The sequence below is a fragment of the Macaca thibetana genome, chromosome 1, assembly GCF_024542745.1.
Source record: "Macaca thibetana thibetana isolate TM-01 chromosome 1, ASM2454274v1, whole genome shotgun sequence".
Taxonomy (NCBI): Eukaryota; Metazoa; Chordata; class Mammalia; order Primates; family Cercopithecidae; genus Macaca; species Macaca thibetana.
The window spans coordinates 121,009,895-121,034,441 of NC_065578.1; the positions used below are offsets into that span (position 1 = coordinate 121,009,895).

General features: G+C 43.9%; 1 protein-coding gene across 4 annotated transcripts in view; it reads left to right on the top strand.

Annotated features, from left to right (window-relative positions):
• BCL9 (BCL9 transcription coactivator) overlaps positions 1-20,842 on the top strand; it is an 89,176-nt gene extending 68,334 nt beyond the window's left edge. For 2 of the 4 annotated variants that reach the window (XM_050749427.1, XM_050749431.1), the window contains exons 3-10: positions 1,472-1,554; positions 6,217-6,528; positions 7,515-7,831; positions 9,062-9,251; positions 10,434-10,533; positions 13,432-15,673; positions 16,882-17,142; positions 18,473-20,842. In XM_050749427.1, the coding sequence (XP_050605384.1) occupies positions 6,476-6,528; positions 7,515-7,831; positions 9,062-9,251; positions 10,434-10,533; positions 13,432-15,673; positions 16,882-17,142; positions 18,473-19,590 (4,281 nt within the window). In that variant the 5' untranslated portion in view covers positions 1,472-1,554; positions 6,217-6,475 and the 3' untranslated portion in view covers positions 19,591-20,842. The remainder of the gene's footprint in view (positions 1-1,471; positions 1,555-6,216; positions 6,529-7,514; positions 7,832-9,061; positions 9,252-10,433; positions 10,534-13,431; positions 15,674-16,881; positions 17,143-18,472) is intronic. The other 2 variants (XM_050749440.1, XM_050749448.1) reach the window with 2 other exon arrangements.
• Positions 20,843-24,547: the final 3,705 nt, after the last annotated feature.

Below are 24,547 nucleotides of genomic sequence, written 5' to 3' on the forward strand. Positions count from 1 at the left end.
CATGTCTACACAGACAGTTTTGTGTTATAATAGTATTGTGATTATAATGCCGGGGGCCATGGAGGACATACAGAGGAGAGTTAGTAATCAAGGAGAGTTTCACAGAGAAGGGGCATCTGTGCTGAAATAATATTCTGGGTAGCCATTATTCCAGATGGTGATAGTTGAAATTCATTTTTGAATGCTTGAATTTTGTCCGAAATCTGTAGCTTGATATAAAATTTTATTTGCTTAAAGTTAGCTATTAAAAGGTGACAGAGGTGTTTTTACCCCACGAGTACTAAAATGTACATTAACATTTTGCTTGGACCAAGGTTTTCTCTACATGCCCATTGCATAGTTTACTTTTCTCCACATGTTGGGGAAAGTTTGGTTTTTCCTATTGTGTACTTTTTCTGAGAGGAAGCTTTTTAGTAGTTGGTATGCCAGAAGTTAAGAATGAGCTAGGAATGGAATCCTGAGGCCTTTTAGTTCCACATTCTAAGTTTGATACTATGCCTTTTATGGAGTAGTGGTCATAGCATAGAAATGAAATTTGTTAAACATGACATCGTTCTAATAAACTGGACTTCTTACAGCAGGGAAATGGGAAAGCATCACTGGAAGAGTTGAAATTGGAATCATAGAGGTGATTCTGAGCTTGGTTAGATTAATTTGTGAATTTACTTAAACAACTTGATGGCATGCCTCTCTAGGAATCCTTTTAAAGATTCCTAAATAATTTAGCCCTAAGACCGTCTGCAACTTACTTCTCCCTTGCTATTTCAAAATTGTAAATTCTGGGCAAAGAGGGAGGCTCAGTGTCGTAATTTTAGTTTATAAGGACTAATGGTGGAAATTGTTCTGCTTGGCCAGTACTTCATGTTTTATTGACTTAGCCAGCTCAATTCAGTACCACACTTTGCACACAGTAGGCACTGAATAAAAGGAAGTCATCTGGTCACGTTATTCAGCTCTTAAGTTCCCCCAAAAGTGTGTAAAAATAAATGTTCTTGCTGGATGTAGAGTTATGGTTGAGAGTAGGGAGAACTGTGAATGATCTTCACTTTGTAAGTTCAGAGACATATCTGGAATTTTGTCTCTTCTCACCTTTACAGTCAGCTTTCAGATCTCTATACTAATAAGGAATGGGAAGAAGCAAAATTATGAGGGGTTTCTTTCTACTACATTTCCAGAATTCTAAAAAGTAGAAAACTTGATTTGCACTTTATATTTCTCCAGCCTCTGAAAATAAAATGTGCTGTTGGGAAGGAGGAAAAGCCACACGAGCCTTGAACTGGCTACAGATCAGATATAACTCTTTAAAAATTGGGAGTTGATTCTCTTTGTGTGGGGGATGACAGCTTCCTCTGCAACTGATATTCTGGAATAAATAAGAAACCTGTTTTTGTCTTAAGATAGTCATTGACAAATTGATGTTTTTGATTTTTTAAAAAATCTGCTTAGGACTTTTTTTTTTTTCCTCTTCTAGACGAGGGTCATCTTTGAGAAGGGGGTTCCTGGACTCCTCACCTCCAGGATGAGCACTGCAGTGTCGTGACCCTTGGGGTTTTGGTGAGTACACTGATGGCTGATAGCACTGGAGCACATGCCTGGCTTAGAAGAATGAGCTTAGGGAAAAACTTCAGCTTTTATTTAACGATTTTTTTTCTTTACATCACCCAACCCTCACCCCGCCACCTCCACCCAGCCCCTGCCCTTGGTCACCACCACCATTTTACTGTCTGCTTCTACTGCCAACTTTTTAAGATTCCACATATAAGTGAGATCATGTGGCATTTGTCTTTCTGTGCCTGGCTCATTTCACTTAACCTACTGTCTCCAAGTTCATCTACATTGTTGCAAATGACAGGATTTCCTTCTTTTTAAAGGCCGAATAGTATTGCATTGTGCATATATACTACATTTTCTTTATCCATTCCTCTGTTGATGGATACTTAGTTCCCTGTCTTAGTTATTGTAAATAATGCTGCAGTGAACATGGGAGGGCAAGTATCACTTCCACATACTGATTTCATTTCCTTTGGAGAACACAACAAATTTTTTTTTAAGCAAATACCATCTGCTAGGCACTGTAGTAATTGCTGGGTATACAGAGATGAATAAGTCAGTTATGGTCCCTACCTTCATGGAGCTTGTGGTCTAATTGGAGAGATGAATATTACACAGATGATCACATAAATTGCGTATATAATTACAAAGCATGAAACATGTTGAAAAACCCTAGATGCTTTAAAAAGAATGTAATGAAGATTGATGGCATTAAGGGATTCTTCTCCTCTGAAAAAGAAACACTTAAGCCAAGACTTCATTCATTCAACAAAACTATTCAAACTTGATATAGGAAAGTTGAAGTTTAGGGAGAGAGGTGTCAACAATGACTTCCGAATCTCTGGCATGAGCAACTGGGTGGATAAAGGAGCCATTTATTAAGATACGGAAAACTGAAGGAAAAAGGTTTTAGGAGGAAGGCTATATACAGAATCGAAGAATTCATATTTGATCCTGTTAAGTTTGAGACATCCAGGGAGATGTCAAGCAGGTAGATGTATATACAGACCTGCTGGACTGGACCTGTGAATTTGGGAGTTGTTGGCATGGAGAGAACTTAGAGCATGAGAAGAGAAGATGACTCAGAGTAGAGTCCAGAGGATCTCTAAAGTTTAGAGATCAGGTAAAAAAGAGGCCTGCAAAGGAAGCAGATGAAGAAGGCCTGGAGAGGTGGGAGGAAGGCTAGGAAAATGAGGTGTTATGGAAACCAGGAGAGGAGTTACAAGAACGAAGTGAGCAACTGGCAGAATCTAAGAGATGGAGTAAGATGAGATTAGAAAAGTGGCCAGTGGTGACCTTAACAAAAATAGTGGTCGCTATGATTTGGGGGTGGAAGTTGGTTTAAAATGATTAAAGGATGAAGTGAACACTGTGTCTTGTCAACTCTGTGCAGAAATTTGGCTCTGAAGGGTAATAGAATGCTAGACCTGGGTTTTGTTTTGCTTTTTTTTTTTGCACTGGAAGATTCTACAGCCTGTCTGAATGCTGATTGGAAAGATCCAACAGACAGAGGGGATGGCCAGAGGGGAGAATGAGCTCTCAGAAGGCTGGAAGGGATAGGCCTAGTTCACCTGTGGCTGGACTGACTTGGGAGAAAGTGGGCTATTTTTTTTGTTTCAGTAATAGAAAAGAAAGAAGAGATAGCTATTGATGAAAATTGGTTTGTGTATTTACTAGTGAGAACTTTCTGCCTGGCAACATCTCTTCTTATTAAGTACTGGGCAAGTCCAGGTATTGGGAGTGGGAAGGAAGGAAGGAAATGTGGTACCTAGGAGATGTAGAAGGTAATTTGAAATGGATTCAGGCATGATAAGCCAGCGTGCTCGCTAGAGAGTAGTAGTAGTCATAGTGATACTTAACGCTGGAGTGCTTACATCATACTGCTGAGCACTTTATATGAACTAGCTCACCTTGCCCACCAAGGCTCTACTTTGACAGGCACTACAGTGATGAGGAGCACAGACTTTGGGGCTGCAGTGACCAGAGTGCTGGTTAAAGGCCCACTCTACCATTTACTAGGGTGTGAGCTTGGGCAGGTTACTTAACATTGCAGAGCCCGTTTTCTCATCTCTAAAATAGAAATAGTAGTGGCACCTGCCTCCTGGGGTTTTTGTGACTGTGTTAACATGTTTGTACAGTACTCAGAACAATGCATGGCACATAGTAAAAACTTTAAGTTTTAAATTAAGAATAGAAGAGAAAAACATCGTATAAGTGGATCTAAGGTGTTAGGAGATGTAGTTATGTTGGGGAAAGAAAAAATCTCTCTGGCTATAATGATTCTATGGAAGATCCTTTACAGTCCTTAAAGGTTAAACATTGAACGCTAACCTCCTGAAGAGCCTAATTTTATTCTTTGGAACTATATGTGTGGCAGATTTTTTGCTCAGTCGTTTTGATCATCAGAAAGGCTAAAAGTAGGGACAACTTATGTCCTTGGATTAGGGATTGAGAAACCTAGATTTTGATCCCAGTCACTGGGTGAGCCCACATGCTTATTTCAACCTACATGCTGTCTCTCTGTCCATAAAGTAATGGGAAGGAAGATGGCTTCAAGGAAGGAGCCAGGGTCTGAGAGCAGTGACTGGAAACCTGGAAGAAACCATTCACACCCCATGTGCTCCATTCATTCATCTCTAAAATGCCTGTCAATCAAAGTCAGGCAAATTGTGAGAAAATGAAACTGTATGTAGAAGTACTTCGAAAATAAAAGTGTTTTATGTTCACAGCATTATTATTAGAAATCATCTTTGCTACCAGCTCATCATAAATGCTTGGCAGATTAATGAGGTGATTTGATAATTGTAATGTTTTGAGTTTCTTTTTAAGACGTGTGTAACACAAATGCCAGGTGTTCCTGTTATGGGAGAACCTGAATAAGTCACAGAGGATCTAACTACATTCTTAGTACATCATGCTGAGTATTGTAGAAAAACAGAAGAACTTTAAAACAAGGTTCTTGTCATCTAAGAACATAGTCTTAACAGGGTGATAAAATACACACCTAGGATTATTCAGTACGACATGTGATGGAGTGCTAGAAGCAGACAGAAAGTACTAGAAGAAGTTATGGAGGGAGACTATATAGATGGTAACTGCTTTTCTTTTCCTGAGGTAAATGTTTTCTGATGGCTTTGTCCATGCAAGATTCATTTTCTACTTCTATTTTCCCAGTGATTTCTAATGTTCATTGAGAGGTTACAAAATGGTTTATGATTATATATGTCAAACTTGACAACCACAATCCATTTCTTAGTCTAAACAAAAAAAAAAAAAAAAAAAAAAAGCTGGAAGATGATGGGGGATAAAAATAGAACCTTAAACATAATCAAGACCAAAATGTTTTTTAACATGCTCTCTCCTGAGGTCGGCATAGAAACATTCATAATGTTTTCATTCTAGTTCTTTTTCCTGACTTTTTTATTTAAAAAGGAAAAAAATTAATTGGATGTACTCAGAACTTCCATAAATTTCTTTCACTGTCCCAGGTAAAATAGCTGGGACTATTGCAGATTTCTAATTGAATAAATAGACCTTTAACGTGTGACAATGATCACAGTGCTACAACCTCCTGGTTTTTAGCCCAGTTTCCGTTCTCTCAACGTACATGTAAGCTGCAGCACCTGAGCTGTTTCTAACTCCCTTTCGTTCTGTAGTCACTAGTCCTGCACCTAATAATCTCCTGCTTCATTGCTATACTTTGTCAGTAAGATACTAGAAGCTGGAAGGGGGTTGATAAGGGGATAGTGGTTACAAGAAAACCATAATGGAATTGCCCTGGGAGGGAGCAGAGACTTAAAGTATGTCTTGGTTTTACCTGAATTCGTCTAGGCTTCCCTAAATAAAGGACTTTCTCATTTGTTCTCTAGCTAGGTTTGGGAATATTTTCTTGACCTTTATGCTTCAAATTAGCCTTGCAAATTGGCTCAAAAAATATCTTAGCCTTCAAAGATGTTCTTTTACTTTCAGAATTATGGATCATTCCCATGCTTACCCATGCCTGCAGTCCCTGTCATTAAGCAGTGAGAACACGAGACACATACTCGGCATAATTTAATGGAAAGATCATGGAAATCAGGGGGCAGAACTGATTGTATTTGGTGTTGGCTCAATATTTGATTTCAGAAGTATCTCCTTTTAAGTCCCCCCACCCCCAAGGCCCTGAGAGTATAAACGTAGAGTAATTTGCATCATGGTTTGAAATTGAGGGTTGTTTCATTTCAGTGCTGTTGTTTGCCATCAGAACTGAAACACCAGAGAGTCACTATGGATCTGCGGTATCAAGGGGTTTCAAAGCATTGTTTTGAAAAAAGAAAGACACAAGTTTTTGAGGGTTTTATATTCAAAACTGCAGAAATGTAAGGGAGAATACATAGCTAAAGAGAAAACTGCCTTTCTCACCCTGCTCACCCTTGCCTGGTCCATGCTACTTGGGTGGGAGGCTTGCATGCTTGACAGGAAGTCCTAGTCACCCTCCAGCTGGTGTGGCCCCTGAGCATTTGTCCGCAATGGGAGCATCACCCTTTCCTTTCACCCTGCTGGAAGTGGAGGCATGGTCTAGCTGCTTCGCTGAGTTGGCTAGTGCTTTCACCTTGATCCGATCGTAAGGGTGTTTTATGTCTCTGTTTTTGCTCCCAACTTTTTTTGGGTGGCCTTTTCCTGTAGTGTGCCCTGGAGATGCGAGATTTTCCTTTGGCAGCAGGAGGTACGCACCCAGAGAATGCTGGAGCTGCAAGGGGAAAGGACCCACTTCCACAGCAGAGAAAAACAAAGAGGAAAAAGGCGTACAGGCAGCCAGCGCTAAGGAACGCACCCAGCAAGCAGTGGGCCAGTGCCACTGCCTCCAGCAGCTGTTTCTGCTGCAACCCGAGAGGAACTCGGTGAGCCTGTCCCGTTTGTGACTGCAAGCTCAGGATTTCAATCAATGCATTCCAGTAACCCTAAAGTGAGGAACTCTCCATCAGGAAACACACAGAGGTAAGGGCTAGGACCTCTTCCTGCAGCCCCTTGGGGATGCCATAGTCACACCGTGAACACTCATTGGTGAAACAGTATGTTGAATTAGAAGTAAATGAAACCCAAATGAGAAAGGAAGAGAAAATAGACTAGTAAATAGTAATATAAGAGTAAGCAGGATACAGTGTAATCAAAGATTATGTTAGAGTTTTCCTTTGTTACTCTTCTGTTCATCATTCCCTGACCTCTCCACCCACCTCCCTGCCAAAGCACAAACAAAAGGACCATAGAGACCAACCAGTACAATCTGCCCAAGTTGGCAAACAGGGAAACTGAGGCCTGGAATGGTGAGGAGGCCTGACGCCTTAGAACTAAAACATTATTCCCCAGACTCCCACTGTGACGCTTTTTCCTCTGTTTCCCAGTACTTAAACTGTTACTCTAAAAGAATTTTGTCCTCACTCCCTGAGGGCAGCGGTTGGTTTATCTGCTTTGGTGGAATACTGCTTGTTGGGAGGGATTAGTATCCTGGAGGATTTCCCTAACCTGACAATCACCAGCTCCCGTGCTCTTTGGGACCTGCTTGCATTTTCCATCAGGGAAGTGAGGCTCTCCTACAGCTGTTCTTGTCGTCAGCCTGGGGCTGGGTAGTATTTTGATCTTAACGATGCCTGTTTGTTTACTCTGAGCTAGTCTTAGTGTAAGAGTCACTTCTCTATGTACATAGAAACCGTTGTCCTTTATTGACAGAAGTCCTGGAGATGGGTCCCCATGTGACTCTAGGGTTCCTGAAACCTGGCTGGCCACTCTGCTTGATCCTCCTCTCTACTGATAGCTCTGAGATGGGATCGGGGTGGTGGGAGCAAGCAAATGGCTGAGGTGAATCATGGGGTGGTTATTTTAGTCCTAAGGGTTTCCTTGACCCCCAATAGAAACTGCTTCTCCCTAATTTGTGCTGACCAGTTGTGTCTGGTGTCTGATCTTCCTTTGTTATTTGTTTCTTTTAGTAGCCCTAAGTCAAAGCAGGAGGTGATGGTCCGTCCCCCTACAGTGATGTCCCCATCTGGAAACCCCCAGCTGGATTCCAAATTCTCCAATCAGGGTAAACAGGGGGGCTCAGCCAGCCAATCCCAGCCATCCCCCTGTGACTCCAAGAGTGGGGGCCATACCCCTAAAGCACTCCCTGGCCCAGGTGGGAGCATGGGGCTGAAGAATGGGGCTGGAAATGGTGCCAAGGGCAAGGGGAAAAGGGAGCGAAGTATTTCCGCCGACTCCTTTGATCAGAGAGATCCTGGGACTCCAAACGATGACTCTGACATTAAAGGTATGTCTATAAGATCTTTGAGACTCAGAGGGAAGTAGGTGTTCCTGAGGGAAAGCCTCTGACATTCGACAGAGGCCAGAGAGCCTAGTATCAGACAAGTGGGGAGAGTAGGTATCAGATGCAGGAGTTCTCACAGTTTATGATGGAACTATTTCTTCTCAATTTGTTACTAGCTGAAGAATTGTTTGGAACCTCCTAGTTGAGGAGTTCTTGCCCTTAAGGATGCAATGATTTAGGGGTTATGGTAGGATGTTTCACAGGCCTAACCCTGTTTGTACACATGTTTCTGGCCTCCGTGCTGTTTGTACTTCAGTTTCAAGCCAGTCACTCTAGTTTGTCTGTGCCAGCGGCCCCCACTGGGGCAGTGTTTCTGGTATCCCTTCTCTTCTCCATCAGAGCAATCCTCCAAGGCTTGGGGCTTGTATTCTCTAGTTGCCATTTTGCCAGACTCGCAGACACAAGAGGAAGCCTTCATGGCCCTGGCAATAGTCCAGATTTGTTACAGCTGATTTTAGTGTAGCAGGAATGAGTGGCTACCAGATGTGTAGAGATTTGGCGAGTACCAAAATGGGGTGAGCCAAGAAGGGTATGGGACCAACAGCTGTGGTTTTAGGCTTTTTGCCTCCTAGTATAAGACCAAAAGTCTTAACTGTAGGCCAGAACATGAAGTTAGTATTCAAGGAATGGAAGTATGATTTTCCAACCCAAATTAGAAATGAAAACCTGGGTGATTGTTTCTCCTCCCTTCCTCCGCTCCTCCCTCAAGTGTTTTGGCAGGCCTGCTATAAGTGCTAGCACTATGCTGGGGGGCCATGGTCAGCAAGATAGATACAGCTGTTGTCCTCAAAGATTTGAATGCACGTAGAAACCTGATTATTAGACAGTTACAGTAAAAGATGATAAATGCTGAAATAAGAGAAGTTAGAGGGCTGCGAGATCCATCCCCAGTTAAGTCTAGGAGGTTTCAAAAAGGTTACCAGGAAGAAGGGACATTTACGCTAATATATGATGGAGGTGTAATAGAGAGGTAAGGAAGTGGGGGAAGACTGCTCTATGATTAGTCATTTGAGAGAGAAGAGTATTTGAAATTTTATGAGTAGAAGAGGTTTCCTCTTAGCAAGGTGGTACTTCCTTGAAATTCTCAAGGTTGGTTTGTGTTGTGATGCTATAAATGCTAGCAGAAGAAAGGAAATTGTATTCTTTCTATGACGAGTCATTTTATTCTTTTAGAATGTAATTCTGCTGACCACATAAAGTCCCAGGATTCCCAGCACACACCACACTCGATGACCCCATCAAATGCTACAGCCCCCAGGTCTTCCACCCCCTCCCATGGCCAAACTACTGCCCCAGAGCCCACACCTGCTCAGAAGACTCCAGCCAAAGTGGTGTATGTGTTTTCTACTGAGATGGCCAATAAGTAAGTTGATGGCTGTGTCTTGCTGTTGGGCAGGGCTTGTCTGGGGACCTAAGTTCTTATTCCCATTGCAGATTGATCTTTTATTATCACCTAAAGTTAACAGTACAGAAAGAGATAAAACATAAAACCTCCCCAACCCAAACTCCCCCAGAGGCAACCACTGATAATATATCCTTTGCTTCCCTTTCAGAAATTTTTCATGCATGTACAGATATACTTATATACCTCTTTTTGTTTTTTTGAGATGGTGTCTGTCTCTGTTGCCTAGGCTGGAGTGCAGTGGCGATCTCAGCTCACTGCAACCTCCACTTCCTGGGATCAAGCAATTCTTCTGCCTCAGCCTCCTGATTAGCTGGGATTACAGGAACCCATCACCACGCCCAGCTAATTTTGTGTATTTTTTAGTAGAGATGGGGTTTCACCATGTTGGCCAGGCTGGTCTTGAACTCCTAGCCTCAGGTGATCTGCCTGCCTCAGCCTCGCAAAATGCTGGGATTACAGGCATGAGCCACCGCACCTGGCCATATATACCTCCTTTTAGAGAAGAAATTGATTGCACAATACACACTTTTCTGCAACCTACCTGTTGTTATTTTCTAAACAACACAAGTAATAAATGTCCATTCTAGAAAAATTAGCAAGTATAACTAAAAATTAGTATCTCTGGAATTTGCAGAGATAACTACTGTAAACATTTTTATATATAAATTTCTAGTGGATGGATGAATCAATTTTTATTTATCAGAACTGTGATTGTACCCTACATATGGTTTTCTGACTTGTTTTTCACTTAAGATAAAAAGTGAATCTTAACAGCCTTAAACTGTCACTAGGTATTGTACGATCTTATCTTCCACCTTCTTGGGTTGGGATTTTGAACTCAGATTCTCTATAAAACGCCTACCACAGTGGATTGGTTTCCGGAGAAAATCTTGGTCTTTGTTTTTTAATGCCTCTTTTGGGATTTGCAGATGGCTATCTTTTAATTTTAGAATTTTGATGGTAAGTGGTAAACATAAATAATGAAGCATGTTTGTCTTGATTTCTTCTTCAACATTTGTGGTGGTTCTTTATATTCCTTCTTCTCCCTTACAAGTTTATTGTGGGGTTAAAGTGCTTTGGAATTACAGTTAGTGAAATAGAAACAAGTTCTAGTGTGTGCTGTCTCTTCCGTCTTTGCAGAGCTGCAGAAGCTGTTTTGAAGGGCCAGGTTGAAACTATCGTCTCTTTCCACATCCAGAACGTTTCTAACAGCAAGACAGAGAGAAGCACAGCCCCTCTGGTATGTTGTTTCAGAAACCGAGTAATGGTTTAATGATTCCACAGTGACTGCAAAGGAAAGGAGGTGGTGAATTTAATTGATAGGAAGGTAGTCTTGATGGTATGAGCTGTGTTCTTGGCATTTAACCTAATTCTGACATTGTGGGGCATTAGGCATATCATACTATACTAGCGTTTTCTACGAGAAAGATAGTAGATTGATGAATTGCTAGGGGGAAGAAGATGCAAACTAAAAGAGGACCTACAAAGATATCTTTGGGTTTCCTTCATGTAATCGTCTCTGGGAAAATCTAAATTCAGACCGTGTGTACAGAGCAGGTTTTTTAAAAATAACACTCTTGAGCTAGTTGAATAACAAAGAACAGAAAAAAAGCAGCAACTACAACTTCTGGAGTACATGATGACAATATCATAATCAGAGCCTCATCAACTTTCAAAGTGATTCATATTTATTTCAAAGTGATAAGACCATTGAAGGCTTTTAATTGCTTGATATTTGTAAAATTGTAATAAATGTTAGTCTGTTTTCTATCTGGATCTTAAGCACCTGCTATAAACTCCATTAGAAAAAGCATACAGTGGATGTAGTTTATCAAATTGAACCAAAAGATATTTCTTGTATCTGGCATCATCAAGCCATTGCACCGAATGCTATGGGAGATACTAAGAGGTTCAAGACACAGTCCCTGCTTTCAGGGAGCATGAAATCTAATACTGGGATGAGTCTTTTTTTTTTTTTTTTTTTTTTTTTTGAGATGGAGTCTTGCTGTGTCACCCAGGACGGAATGCAGTGGCGCCATCTTGGCTCACTGCAAGCTCTGCCTCCCAGGTTCAGGCCATTTTCCTGCCTCAGCCTCCCAAGTAGCTGGGACTACAGGTGCCCGCCACCACGCCTGGCTAATTTTTTGTATTTTTTAGTAGAGATGGGGTTTCAACGTGTTAGCCAGGGTGGTCTTGATCTCCTGACGTTGGGATCTGCCTGCCTCGGCCTCCAAAAGTGCTGGGATTACAGGCGTGAGCCACCACGCCTGGCCCTTGGGATGAGTCTTAAACATGGGAAAAGTTAATTGACAATAAATGATCAAAGTGACAATTCAAGATAAAATAGGTGGCATCTTTCCTATTTTGTGTCAGGAAAGTCTCCATCTTTGTAGACATAAGCAGAGCTTAGGCCTTCCTAAACTTAGAAAAGGAATTTCACATTCCCCATGCATCTTGACTACTCAAGGGTAGAAGATGCATACCATTATATTTAAAATGCGTATTGTCCTGGAATGAATACGGTACAGTGCAGCTGAAACCAACCTTTTATTGACTTAATGGTAGTTCTTAATATTAATACTACACCTACACCTTCTCTGGTACTAAAATCAGGAAAGGAGTTAAGGAAGGAATTGGGAATAATCCATTGTTCCCCATCTAAATGTTTTCTGCTGTCATGGTTTCCTTATATGAAATCACTACCCACCCACAACAAACAAAACCTGACTAACAAAACCAAACTTAAAATGGCACTAGAAGGAAAATCAAGGTGACCTCTACACTCCAGTTAGGAGTTGTGGACATGAAATATACTTTTGACTGTACAGAATCATATAAGATTCAGCCGATCTTACTCACACAACTCGATACCTACAGACAGAAGTGCATGGATACCTCCAAATCCAACATTTATGTATGTATTCACAGAATATAAGTACTCAAAGATATGTTTTCGTGTATATATAACACAAATTGTTCATATGCAGAGGTACACATAATTATTTGTTTGCATATTTGCACACAGGTAAACATTCCAGAGAGTAGGTGAGGAGGTAAGAGCCTGAAGGGTTTGGAAATATGGACTGGATTAAGTGAACAAGTAGGAGCAAATGAACATGAAAAAAGGGTCTGGAGAAAGGCCTTTGGTGAAAGGTCTCTGAGACAGAGTTTGTAGATCAAGCCCTTCTATTTGTCAGTGCCCTCTTACATTTCAGCAGTGCTATTGGTTTAGACCCAGAACATATACATCCCTCTTCCAAACATTCAAGGTGTCCATCTCAGCTATTGTAGGTGAGTGTGTTTCTACCCTGGACTTATATAGCATTGATACTTAATAAATAATAATAAGGCAATCATCCAGCATGTTATAAAAGGGCAGTCTACTGTCTACTAGAAAGAACAGTTCAAGAGACACCATAAGCTAGATAGCCTCAGATTTCTCCACAGAAGCTTCCTGTCTGCAGATTATCTCACTACAGTTAATGTACAAATTCTTATCAAATATGGAATCAGTGATCACAAACCAAAAACAGAAACCGGAGATGTCAGACCCCCTGGAAACTCCAGGAGGGGAGCGCCTCAGTAGTCACCCTGCCAGAGGAGACGTTGAAATGGAGCAGCCTTACCCGCTTCCTCGGCTGGTAGAGTACAGAGCTGCAAGTGACTTACGCTTTCTCTTTCAGATGGCAACATCAGGCCTTTTGATTGACAACGAGAAGTCTACATACCCAGTTATACTTTCAGGGAAAAGAAAAAGGTGTTAGGTACAGCCTCCCACATACCAAGAAACTAATCTCTCTCTGAATCAGAAACACATAGTAGACATGTGATATCAAACCTGTTCCTCAAAATAGATACTGAAATGTATTCACTTTGGCAGAGTGGCTCTCCCCTGGCATACTTTTAAAGTTATTGAAATCTAATCTTCAGCATGGGAAAGAGGATGCCATTTGACAGTAAGTTTAAAAAAAAAAAAAAAAATCCTTGCCCAAAAGAGGGTTGTACATGAGCACTTTCTATAGCCAGTGTCAGTTAGATTTATGTGACTGGGTACAATTCCTTTATAACGTATCTTGCTCTTTTAATTGCCCTTCTGTTCAGTTTACCAGTGATTTTTAAAATATTTGTCTGTCTTCAGAACACACAGATATCTGCCCTTCGGAATGATCCGAAACCTCTCCCACAACAGCCCCCAGCTCCAGCCAACCAGGACCAGAATTCTTCCCAGAATACCAGACTGCAGCCAACTCCACCCATTCCGGCACCAGCACCCAAGCCTGCCGCACCCCCACGTCCCCTGGACCGGGAGAGTCCTGGGGTAGAAAACAAACTGATTCCTTCTGTAGGAAGTCCTGCCAGCTCCACTCCACTGCCCCCAGATGGTACTGGGCCCAACTCAACGCCCAACAATCGGGCAGTGACCCCCGTCTCCCAGGGGAGCAATAGCTCTTCAGCAGATCCCAAAGCCCCTCCGCCTCCACCAGTGTCCAGTGGTGAGCCCCCCACACTGGGAGAGAATCCCGATGGCCTATCTCAGGAGCAGCTGGAGCACCGGGAGCGCTCCTTACAAACTCTCAGAGATATCCAGCGCATGCTTTTTCCTGATGAGAAAGAATTCACAGGAGCACAAAGTGGGGGACCCCAGCAGAATCCTGGGGTATTAGATGGGCCTCAGAAAAAACCAGAAGGGCCAATACAGGCCATGATGGCCCAATCCCAAAGCCTAGGTAAGGGACCTGGGCCCCGGACAGACGTGGGAGCTCCATTTGGCCCTCAAGGACATAGAGATGTGCCCTTTTCTCCAGATGAAATGGTTCCACCTTCTATGAACTCGCAGTCTGGGACCATAGGACCCGACCACCTTGACCATATGACTCCCGAGCAGATAGCGTGGCTGAAACTGCAGCAGGAGTTTTATGAAGAGAAGAGGAGGAAGCAGGAACAAGTGGTTGTCCAGCAATGTTCCCTCCAGGATATGATGGTCCATCAGCACGGGCCTCGGGGAGTGGTCCGAGGGCCCCCCCCTCCATATCAGATGACCCCTAGTGAAGGCTGGGCACCTGGGGGTGCAGAGCCATTTTCTGATGGTATCAACATGCCACATTCTCTGCCCCCGAGGGGCATGGCTCCCCACCCTAACATGCCAGGGAGCCAGATGCGCCTCCCTGGATTTGCAGGCATGATAAACTCTGAAATGGAAGGGCCAAATGTCCCCAACCCTGCATCTAGACCAGGTCTTTCTGGAGTCAGTTGGCCAGATGATGTGCCAAAAATCCCAGATGGTCGAAATTTTCCTCCTGGCCAGGGCGTCTTCAGCGGTCCCGGCCGAGGGGAACGCTTCCCAAACCCCCAAGGATTGTCTGAAGAGATGTTTCAGCAGCAGCTGGCAGAGAAACAGCTGGGTCTCCCCCCAGGGATGGCCATGGAAGGCATCAGGCCCAGCATGGAGATGAACAGGATGATTCCAGGCTCCCAGCGCCACATGGAGCCTGGGAATAACCCCATTTTCCCTCGAATACCAGTTGAGGGCCCTCTGAGTCCTTCTAGGGGTGACTTTCCAAAAGGAATGCCGCCACAGATGGGCCCTGGTCGGGAACTTGAGTTTGGGATGGTTCCTAGTGGGATGAAGGGAGATGTCAATCTAAATGTCAACATGGGATCCAACTCTCAGATGATACCTCAGAAGATGAGAGAGGCTGGGGCGGGCCCTGAGGAGATGCTGAAATTACGCCCAGGTGGCTCAGACATGCTGCCTGCTCAGCAGAAGATGGTGCCACTGCCATTTGGTGAGCACCCCCAGCAGGAGTATGGCATGGGTCCCAGACCATTCCTTCCCATGTCTCAGGGTCCAGGCAGCAACAGTGGCTTGCGGAATCTCAGAGAACCAGTTGGGCCCGACCAAAGGACTAACAGCCGGCTCAGTCATATGCCACCACTACCTCTCAACCCTTCCAGTAACCCCACCAGCCTCAACACAGCTCCTCCAGTTCAGCGCGGCCTGGGGCGGAAGCCCCTGGATATATCTGTGGCAGGCAGCCAGGTGCATTCCCCAGGCATTAACCCTCTGAAGTCTCCCACGATGCACCAAGTCCAGTCACCAATGCTGGGCTCGCCCTCGGGGAACCTCAAGTCGCCCCAGACTCCATCGCAGCTGGCAGGCATGCTGGCAGGCCCAGCTGCTGCTGCTTCCATTAAGTCCCCCCCTGTTTTGGGGTCTGCTGCTGCTTCACCTGTCCACCTCAAGTCTCCATCACTTCCTGCCCCATCACCTGGATGGACCTCTTCTCCAAAACCTCCCCTTCAGAGTCCTGGGATCCCTCCAAACCATAAAGCACCGCTCACCATGGCCTCCCCAGCCATGCTGGGAAATGTAGAGTCAGGTCAGTATGCTTGCATCCTCACAGTTGCACCTTGTAGCTGGAGACTGCTAGAGCCTGATACAGTTACTTTAAGAAAACTGGTGTCTTGAGTACACCTCTGGCAGTCTTTGTTGAAATGGCCGTATTCGTGGCAAGGTGCATAATCAGTGTTTCCATGGGGTTATGCAGAAGTGCCCAATCTCAGCAAAAAATATGTGTATCAGAGGGACTGTTAAAAGGAAGAGGGGAAATGGGGATTATGTGTTGGGTTCACAGGATAATTTTCATTCGCACAATGAACAGATGCAATAAAATGTCTTAACAGTGGATGAATGTGGCTTCATTAAATACTGGACCCACTGCAAGCGGCTGCCCTTGAATCGAGATTCTGGGTATAATCCTAAACAGACAGGGGAAGCTGCTGTAAGACTTGTGTGGTTCTTGTAAATACCTGTTGACCACAGAAACAGTTACCAAAACCTTCTCCTTAGTAGACCACAGTTTTTACACATCAGCTACAATTTAGGAGGATTTTCTTCCTGGGAGAGATTCTTGCTGATGATGATGGTTTTGTGAGTGGGACTTGAGGTGGTCAGTGGAAGTAGCGCCAAGGTGTAAATACTAGGTTGGCGCTGTCTCCACCCGAGAAAGACTAGAATCAGAGCAAGACAGAAGATTTATCCTACCAAGCTAAAGTGTCTCTCCGTGGAGTAGCAGTTCACTGAAGCAGTACAGTGGAACAGCCCCCTCGGACCTTTTTGGTTCAAACATCTTGGTTGTGGAAATTAATCAAGAATGCGTGTAGGGTGATGTCGTTAGTACCTGGGGCTATATCACTAGTCTGGCTTCATGGCATACTAATACCTGAGTCGAATTCTAAACTGTGATTGGCAAGGGAAAGAGATCCACTAATTTCACATTCTATTCAGTGAAATGGTTGTCTGTAAACCATATTTTCCCTAAGCTTGAACTAATATTTCTAACACATACTGGTGTGTTTGTCTTCACATCTGCTGATCCGTCATGTCACCTCCATATCACGCCGCGGTCTCCCTCTGCACTCACACAGAGCTTGACTAGAAGATTGATGATTTGTGTCTGGGGTCTAATAACACTGTCCTGTTCATCTGTTTCATTCCTGGCCTTGCTAGTTCATAATCATAGGGCCCAATACCCTTCAAAAGGAATCTAATTCCCTGCCTGTTTTGTTTTATTTTGCTTCCTTTTAGGTGGCCCCCCACCTCCTACAGCCAGCCAGCCTGCCTCTGTGAATATCCCTGGAAGTCTTCCCTCTAGTACACCTTATACCATGCCTCCAGAGCCAACCCTTTCCCAGAACCCACTCTCTATTATGATGTCTCGAATGTCCAAGTTTGCAATGCCCAGTTCCACCCCGTTATACCATGATGCCATCAAGACTGTGGCCAGCTCAGATGACGACTCCCCTCCAGCTCGTTCTCCCAACTTGCCATCAATGAATAATATGCCAGGTAAGAAATCAGAAAGGCAGGTTGTGGAGTGAGTGCTAGACCAAAGGGAAACCTCTTCAAGCGTTTTCTCAATGGCTGTACACCTGAATAGGTGGAAGTTCAACAAGTAGAAAAAATCTTCCATCTAAGGTAGTTTCAGTAGAATGAAAGTGTCTTGACTAGAGGAAGATAATTTCTTATTAGCTTGATTCCTTATTTGTAAGAAAGCAGGTTTCTTTATAGTTCTGATGCTTCTGTGTACCTGGATGGTTTTGAGGGTTTGTTTTTGTTTTTTTTCTCTTTGGGTCCTCATGTAGCAATAGAGAGAGCAGTTTCTAACAGGCTGATTGGAAAGTCTTTAGTTCTCAAGTACTTTTTTCTGGAAGAGCAGCCTCAAACCACAAGCAGCCACAGGATTTCAGATAGTGGAAAGCTCCTATTTCCTAGAGAAGCGTTTTTTTTTTTTTTTTTTTTTTTTTTAGGACTAGGGAGATAATAAAATCCTTCCCTTCCCTACACATTCGGTACACCTTCATTCCTTATACCCACCCCTCACCTCGACCCCTGCCACCTGACTAACAGAAAATGATCAGGATGGTGAAAGCGATCAGCAAAGAGACCATGAGTTTTCAGCCATGAGTTTCTGGTTCCAGTTCTATTCTGATTGTTATGAATGCTATGGATTTATCAGTAACTCTAATTAACCAGGTTAGTACATGTACCAGGAGGAGCATAAGCCTCATACCACACTCGGTGGTAATTCCACAGAGAGACCAAATACTTCAGTGTCCCAGGGACTGTATTAGAATATGTTACTTTCCTTGTCTATTAAAAGTTATTTCTTGAACATGTCATGTAATCTCGAGTTTTAAATGCTTTCTCTATAAGGCACTATAAAATAATGCCAAATGCCAATTGGAAAATGACCTGTTGATAGTTTGTTATGATTCCTGATCATTGGGATTGTAGTACTGATTTCGCCAAAAGGACTGTACTTGAGTCATTCAGGCAAATTGTTTTCTTCTGTGTTAAATGTCTCCAATGAGGAAGACGAAACTCATTTATGTGCTAATTTATAACTTTTCACACATGAGAATTTCTCCCTTGCTATCTTCTGCACACTCTTAAATCATACAGTTTAAGACTCAATAATATATTGTCCTGTAGAGCTCTTGGTTTGTATGTCCCCAGATGTATTATGATCTTATTGATGGCGGGGATTGTGTGTTGTATGTTTTCCCAGCATTGTACTATGCGCATTGGATGCACAATAATTTTTTGTTAATTTATTATAGTTTTTCTGAGTTGATTTTTGGTTAAGTTGATTCCTTTGATATCTTTATTTTTCTAGGAATGGGCATTAATACACAGAATCCTCGAATTTCAGGTCCAAACCCCGTGGTTCCGATGCCAACCCTCAGCCCAATGGGAATGACCCAGCCACTTTCTCACTCCAATCAGATGCCCTCTCCAAATGCCATGGGACCCAACATACCTCCTCATGGGGTCCCAATGGGGCCTGGCTTGATGTCACACAATCCTATCATGGGGCATGGGTCCCAGGAGCCACCGATGGTACCTCAAGGACGGATGGGCTTCCCCCAGGGCTTCCCTCCAGTACAGTCTCCCCCACAGCAGGTTCCATTCCCTCACAATGGCCCCAGTGGGGGGCAGGGCAGCTTCCCAGGAGGGATGGGTTTCCCAGGAGAAGGCCCCCTTGGCCGTCCCGGCAACCTGCCCCAAAGTTCAGCAGATGCAGCACTTTGCAAGCCTGGAGGCCCTGGGGGTCCTGACTCCTTCACTGTCCTGGGGAACAGCATGCCTTCAGTGTTTACAGACCCAGATCTGCAGGAGGTCATCCGACCTGGAGCTACCGGAATTCCTGAGTTTGATCTCTCCCGCATTATTCCATCTGAGAAGCCCAGCCAGACGCTGCAATATTTCCCTCGAGGGGAAGTTCCAGGCCGTAAACAGCCCCAGGGTCCTGGACCTGGGTTTTCACACATGCAGGGGATGATGGGCGAACAAGCCCCCAGAATGGGACTAGCATTACCTGGCATGGGAGGTCCAGGGCCAGTGGGAACTCCGGACATCCCTCTTGGTACAGCTCCATCCATGCCAGGCCACAACCCCATGAGACCACCAGCCTTTCTCCAACAAGGCATGATGGGACCTCACCATCGGATGATGTCACCAGCACAATCTACAATGCCCGGCCAGCCCACCCTGATGAGCAATCCAGCCGCTGCCGTGGGCATGATTCCTGGCAAGGATCGGGGGCCTGCCGGGCTCTACACCCACCCTGGGCCTGTGGGCTCTCCAGGCATGATGATGTCCATGCAGGGCATGATGGGACCCCAACAGAACATCATGATCCCTCCGCAGATGAGGCCCCGGGGCATGGCTGCTGACGTGGGCATGGGTGGATTTAGCCAAGGACCTGGCAACCCAGGAAACATGATGTTTTAAGCTGCTAAGATTGGATGTGCCGATCCTTGTCAAGATGAGATTCCAGGTCCTGAGAGCTGCTTTGAGGGAGTTCCAGGAGTACTTACTATTGGTCATGCAATAGGAGAACAGAGACCCGAGGGCTGCTTTGGGGGAGGGGGGAACTTGAGAATGTATGGATTTACCTGAAAACAAATTATTCATTTAATCAACAGGTGTGTTTTTTTTAAGATTTATTTTTTAAAAATTATTTTTGTGGACTTGGGTATCCATGATGGCACCTACTTTTGGGAATCTGTAGCTGTGCTTTGAGAATTGCCATCGGTCATGTGTTGCACCGTTCTCTGTATGTTTACGTCCTTTGGACTGGCTTCTCCCAGGATTCTTTTCTGTTTTTGTTTTTTGATTTGGGCTTTATTTTTTTTGTGTGTACTGTACTATATTGTAAAAGGGATTTTAGCAGAGACTTTAGTCTTTGGGGCAAGAGGAGAACAGGAATGCTGGGCTGTTTACTTTAGGTGGAGAATCCATCTTCAGACCTTTGGACTATTTTCTTTCAACTCCAGTGTATAGAAAAACCAAACAGCGACCTCAGAGCAGAGTATTAATGAAAAGCACAAAAAAAGGAACTAAGTTCAGCGAGGGGTGGGGGGAGGGGGGAGATTTTTCTTTTGAAAAAATAATGACTCTTAGGACATTTGTTTTTCAGTTCAAGTGCTCTTCAGCACTGTCTGTCTCCCAATATACCACCCCACTGGCACATTTTTCTCGTTTTCTCTCTCCCATTTTGCTCTGTCTCAGTTAAGTGTTTCCTTCCCTTGTGCCCCCCGCTGGTGACCCTCTGCTTCCCTCTCTCTTTCCCTTTGGCAGCTGCAATACACAGTGTTATTTTGGGGAAATAAATCTAGCAAAGCCTCGCCTTCCGTGCCGAGCGTCCTCCTGGCCCTGGGAGGGAGAGGTCTGTCCTTGGGATGCTCTCTGGTCTTTTCTTCTCCTAAGTCTTTCTCTACCCCATCATACCCTTCCCTGCCCACCTTGTTTTCTGTTGTCCTTTTATTAGGAATTCCCAAGTGAATTTTATTAATGTGGGAGTGGAACAGATGCTAAAAGCTATCCAGGATTTTGTTTCTGTTGGTTTTCAATTTTGTGGTTCCTTCCCTTTCCTCCCCCTCCCATGCGTAAGACGTTCTGTGTAACCTCCATTAAATTTGGTACAAAACCACTCGCCAGAGCTGTGGTGTCAGAAAAATAAAATATATTGTTTCTTACAAAATTGAACTGCCTTTTTTGTTCATTTGGATTCCTGATTGTTTAGTACTAGGCATACCGGTTGCCATGTGACCCAGAGGCGTAAACTCTTTGTATTGGAGTTGATCAATAAGGTGATGGTTAGGGAAAGTAAATAAAAGTACCTTCTCAAAGCATATTCCATGCTGTTAAGGAATAACTACTCATATAGGTTTATTCTGTACTGTTCCTATCTCAAGTCATGAAATCCTAGTTATAAGCAGAAGAGTAACCCTGGTCCCATTGCTGAACTTTACCTCCAGGGCAATTAATGGTCTTCATTAGGAATGTTTGTGAGAGCCAGTTTAGTGGTATGAAGTAATTAAGAAGGCCAAAGGTTGTATGTTTAGTTATTTGAATAAACTATGAGGTGTCCCTGGGTCTTGTTAAGGTAGAATATTATTACCATACCTGCAAATTATGGGTTTCCACAGTCCGTGGGTTTCCGTGGTCCTTTCTGGCTCCCCACCTCCCCCCATCGCCATCACCTCTGCTAACCCTGCTCAGTCTGTGTGCACAGTTCAGTTCCCACCACACACATCTTCAGCAGATCAGTGTGTATCCTGCAAGTTATGTGTCTAATGGACTCGCTGTTGTGCTTCTGTGCAGTTAATTCTGTTCTGGTGTGTGTATTTCTTTTGAGTAGTTGTAGGTGTTTTTAGCTCAGCGAGTGGGCGTCTGTGTGCGTGTTTGTTCTTAGGTGAGAGAATCTAAGCGAGGAGCGGCAGGTGCAGAGTCATCTGCAGACAAACTTGTACAAATTGGGCTCTGCTGGTGTTTCACAGTCTGAGCTTTTCTCTCCGACAATTGTTTTGGAGAGCCATTTTCTCTTCCTTTTCAGCAGCCCTGTCTTCCCAGTAATGCAAGTGTCCCAGACAACAGAAAACGTGGAGATGAACATTTGAGTGCCTACTCTACCAGTCGTCTCCGCACACTTCATCTTGCTGATTTTTAAGGGGCTCTATGACATGAGTGGTAATAATCTCGTTTGCAGATGAGAAAACGGAGCTCACAAGTTTAAGAATTCTGATTCAATCTGGTGTATTGTGTTGGTGCTGGGTAGTGAAACTTTCATGTTGTAGAGAAATTAGGATAGTAAAATGAAGATTTTGTTTCACAAACTTAGCCATGTTTCTGGGTTCTCTGGCTTTAAAGTCTATAGATGAGAACAGACTGACAGCCAAGCATGGGCAGCACAAGATGAGAACCTGAAGGAAGGGCCCTACCTGGCATTTGCCCACTGGTCTGGCTTCTTGGGGCGCTCCCCTCCTTGCTGTACCCAAGTGTTGCAGTCACTAATGGTGTGTGGTCCTGTTGTTACTCTCACAGACAGGGAGTCGAGGCATAAAAGGTACCCACAAAGCAGAGCAGGTACCCACTTAGAGGGCTAGCAAGAGACCGGTGGGTCTGGCTGCTGTGGGCAGCTGGATGTGTGGCACTCCTCTCACAGCCCCCTGCTGGAGAACTTGCGGCAGTGCAGAGCAACTTCCCCACCTGGTTTTTAAAAATACCCCACCATACATCTTCCTTCACTTTTTAAATCAGCACATGCCATTTCATCACGATCATCTCTGACAAGCCAAATTTAGGGTCTAAATACAACAATTTCTCATTTACTAAGATTGTTACAAAATAAAATTCCATTTAGACTGGATGCTACTGCATGGAGAACTGATGCAAGATTTTAAAAAAATCAGTGAAAGAGTGATGAAGATGTTTCATATTAACACATTCCTGTGAAAGCCCAGCCAATCTTCTATCCTTCCTCTCCTGAATTTTGGGACTGAATGGAGAAAATGCAGTAGTGACTTGTTCACTTCAGGATAAGTGGTGGAGTGTGTGTGACTCATAGCATTTTTTCTTAAGGACTAACTAGAAGTATGTGGCATTTTCCCTGAAACAATGTAAAATAAAATAATTTTCTTTAGAAAAGATTCTACACTTATAAATGAAAACAGACATAATTATAGGAGTCTTATGAAGGAGGCGGCATGAGAAAATAAATTGAAAATAATTTTACATATTTAAAGCTGCTCCTTAAAAAATGGATCCAACATCTCTCGCAGCCTCCCTGCGCTCTATATTTCTTGATATTATCATCACAACGCAACTGTGGTCATCAGGGCCAGCCTCATGGATGTGCCACCTGTGCAGTTGGACAGGACCCAGCTTGGTTTAATGCTCCACCGTCACTGTTTGGAGTTCTTCATTATTGAATAGGGGCTCCACATTTCCATTTTGCCCTGGGTCCCACAGATTGCTTAGCCAGGCTGTTGTAAACAGAAATCACAACAGCTCCACAGAGGTGCTGCGACCCCAGTCTCCATATTTAGTCTTGCTACTGAACAGGTGGCCAGGATACTTGCTGTGTTCCGCTTAAACTGTCTACACTTCAGTCATTTCCTTTTCCTTTTCTGAGTAATTTCAAGGTGCTGAAAGGAGAGGGAAGTTGCATTTTAACCCAAGGAATCATTTATTCAGCAAATATTTATAGAGCACTTACTGTGTATCAAGAACTGTGCAAAGGCTGGGATGTGGAAACAGGTGTGTAAACCAGTAACTGCGATACAGTGACTGCTACAGTGAAGGTATGGACAGGATGCAATGGGCCAGAAAGGAAAATTCAATGAATGCTCAAAGGAAAGGTGATTTTCTGAACTGACTCTTAAAGGAGAGAGCAGTCCTGGAGGATGGTGGTGAGCATTGAAGCAGAGGAAATGGGAACAGCAAGGGCCTACTGATGGGATGGCCTCTTTAAGGGAGGAAGAAGTAAAGAAGTAAGAAATAAGCCTAGGCCGGGCGCGGTGGCTCACACCTGTAATCCCAGCACTTTGGGAGGCCGAGGCGGGCGGGTCACGAGGTCAGGAGATCGAGACCATCCTGGCTAACACGGTGAAACCCCGTCTCTACTAAAAATACAAAAAATTAGCCAGGTGTGGTGGCAGGCGCCTATAGTCCCAGCTACTCAGGAGGCTGAGGTAGGAGAATGGCCAGAACCCAGGAGGCAGCGCTTGCAGTGAGCCGAGATTGCATCACTGCACCGCAGCCTGGGCAACAGAGTGAGACTCTGTCTCAAAAAAAATAATAATAATAATAAAATAAGCCTAGAGAGAGAGTGGGTCACGGAGAGCCCAGTGTGGCCCACTAAAGAGTTTGGACGTTGAAGTTTTAAGCAAGGGATCAGGTAATCAGATTGGCTGGGATGTGGAAGATAGGCTGGGCGCCGGGTGAGAGAACCACAGGAAGACCACTTGCAAAAATTTGCTTATTCTACAAAATCCTTAGACTCATCTCTTTTGCTTTAAATAACATTAAATTGAATCATATTTCCCATGCTGTTTAGACAACTTGAGCCTCACTGCCACTTTCTTTTCTCTAACTCAGACCTGTAATTTTTTTCAAAGTCACAAACCCTTACATTTAAGAAAAGTCATGGAGTCCTAATTTGGTGGTAAGATTTTAGTAACACGTTTAAAGCAATAAGTGTATAAAGCACAAAACCAGTGGGTGGCCAAACATTTCCTATTGGAGGGAGCTAAATCATAAAAATAATGTTAAAAGGAAGGTGTGCTATGAGGATTGTAATAGAAGTTGTCTCTATCTAACATGGCTTCTTACTGTTAAACAGACACGAATCTATTTTCTGCCTATAGGTGACCCCACGTCAGCTGTTAACTTTCTGTCTCAGTGC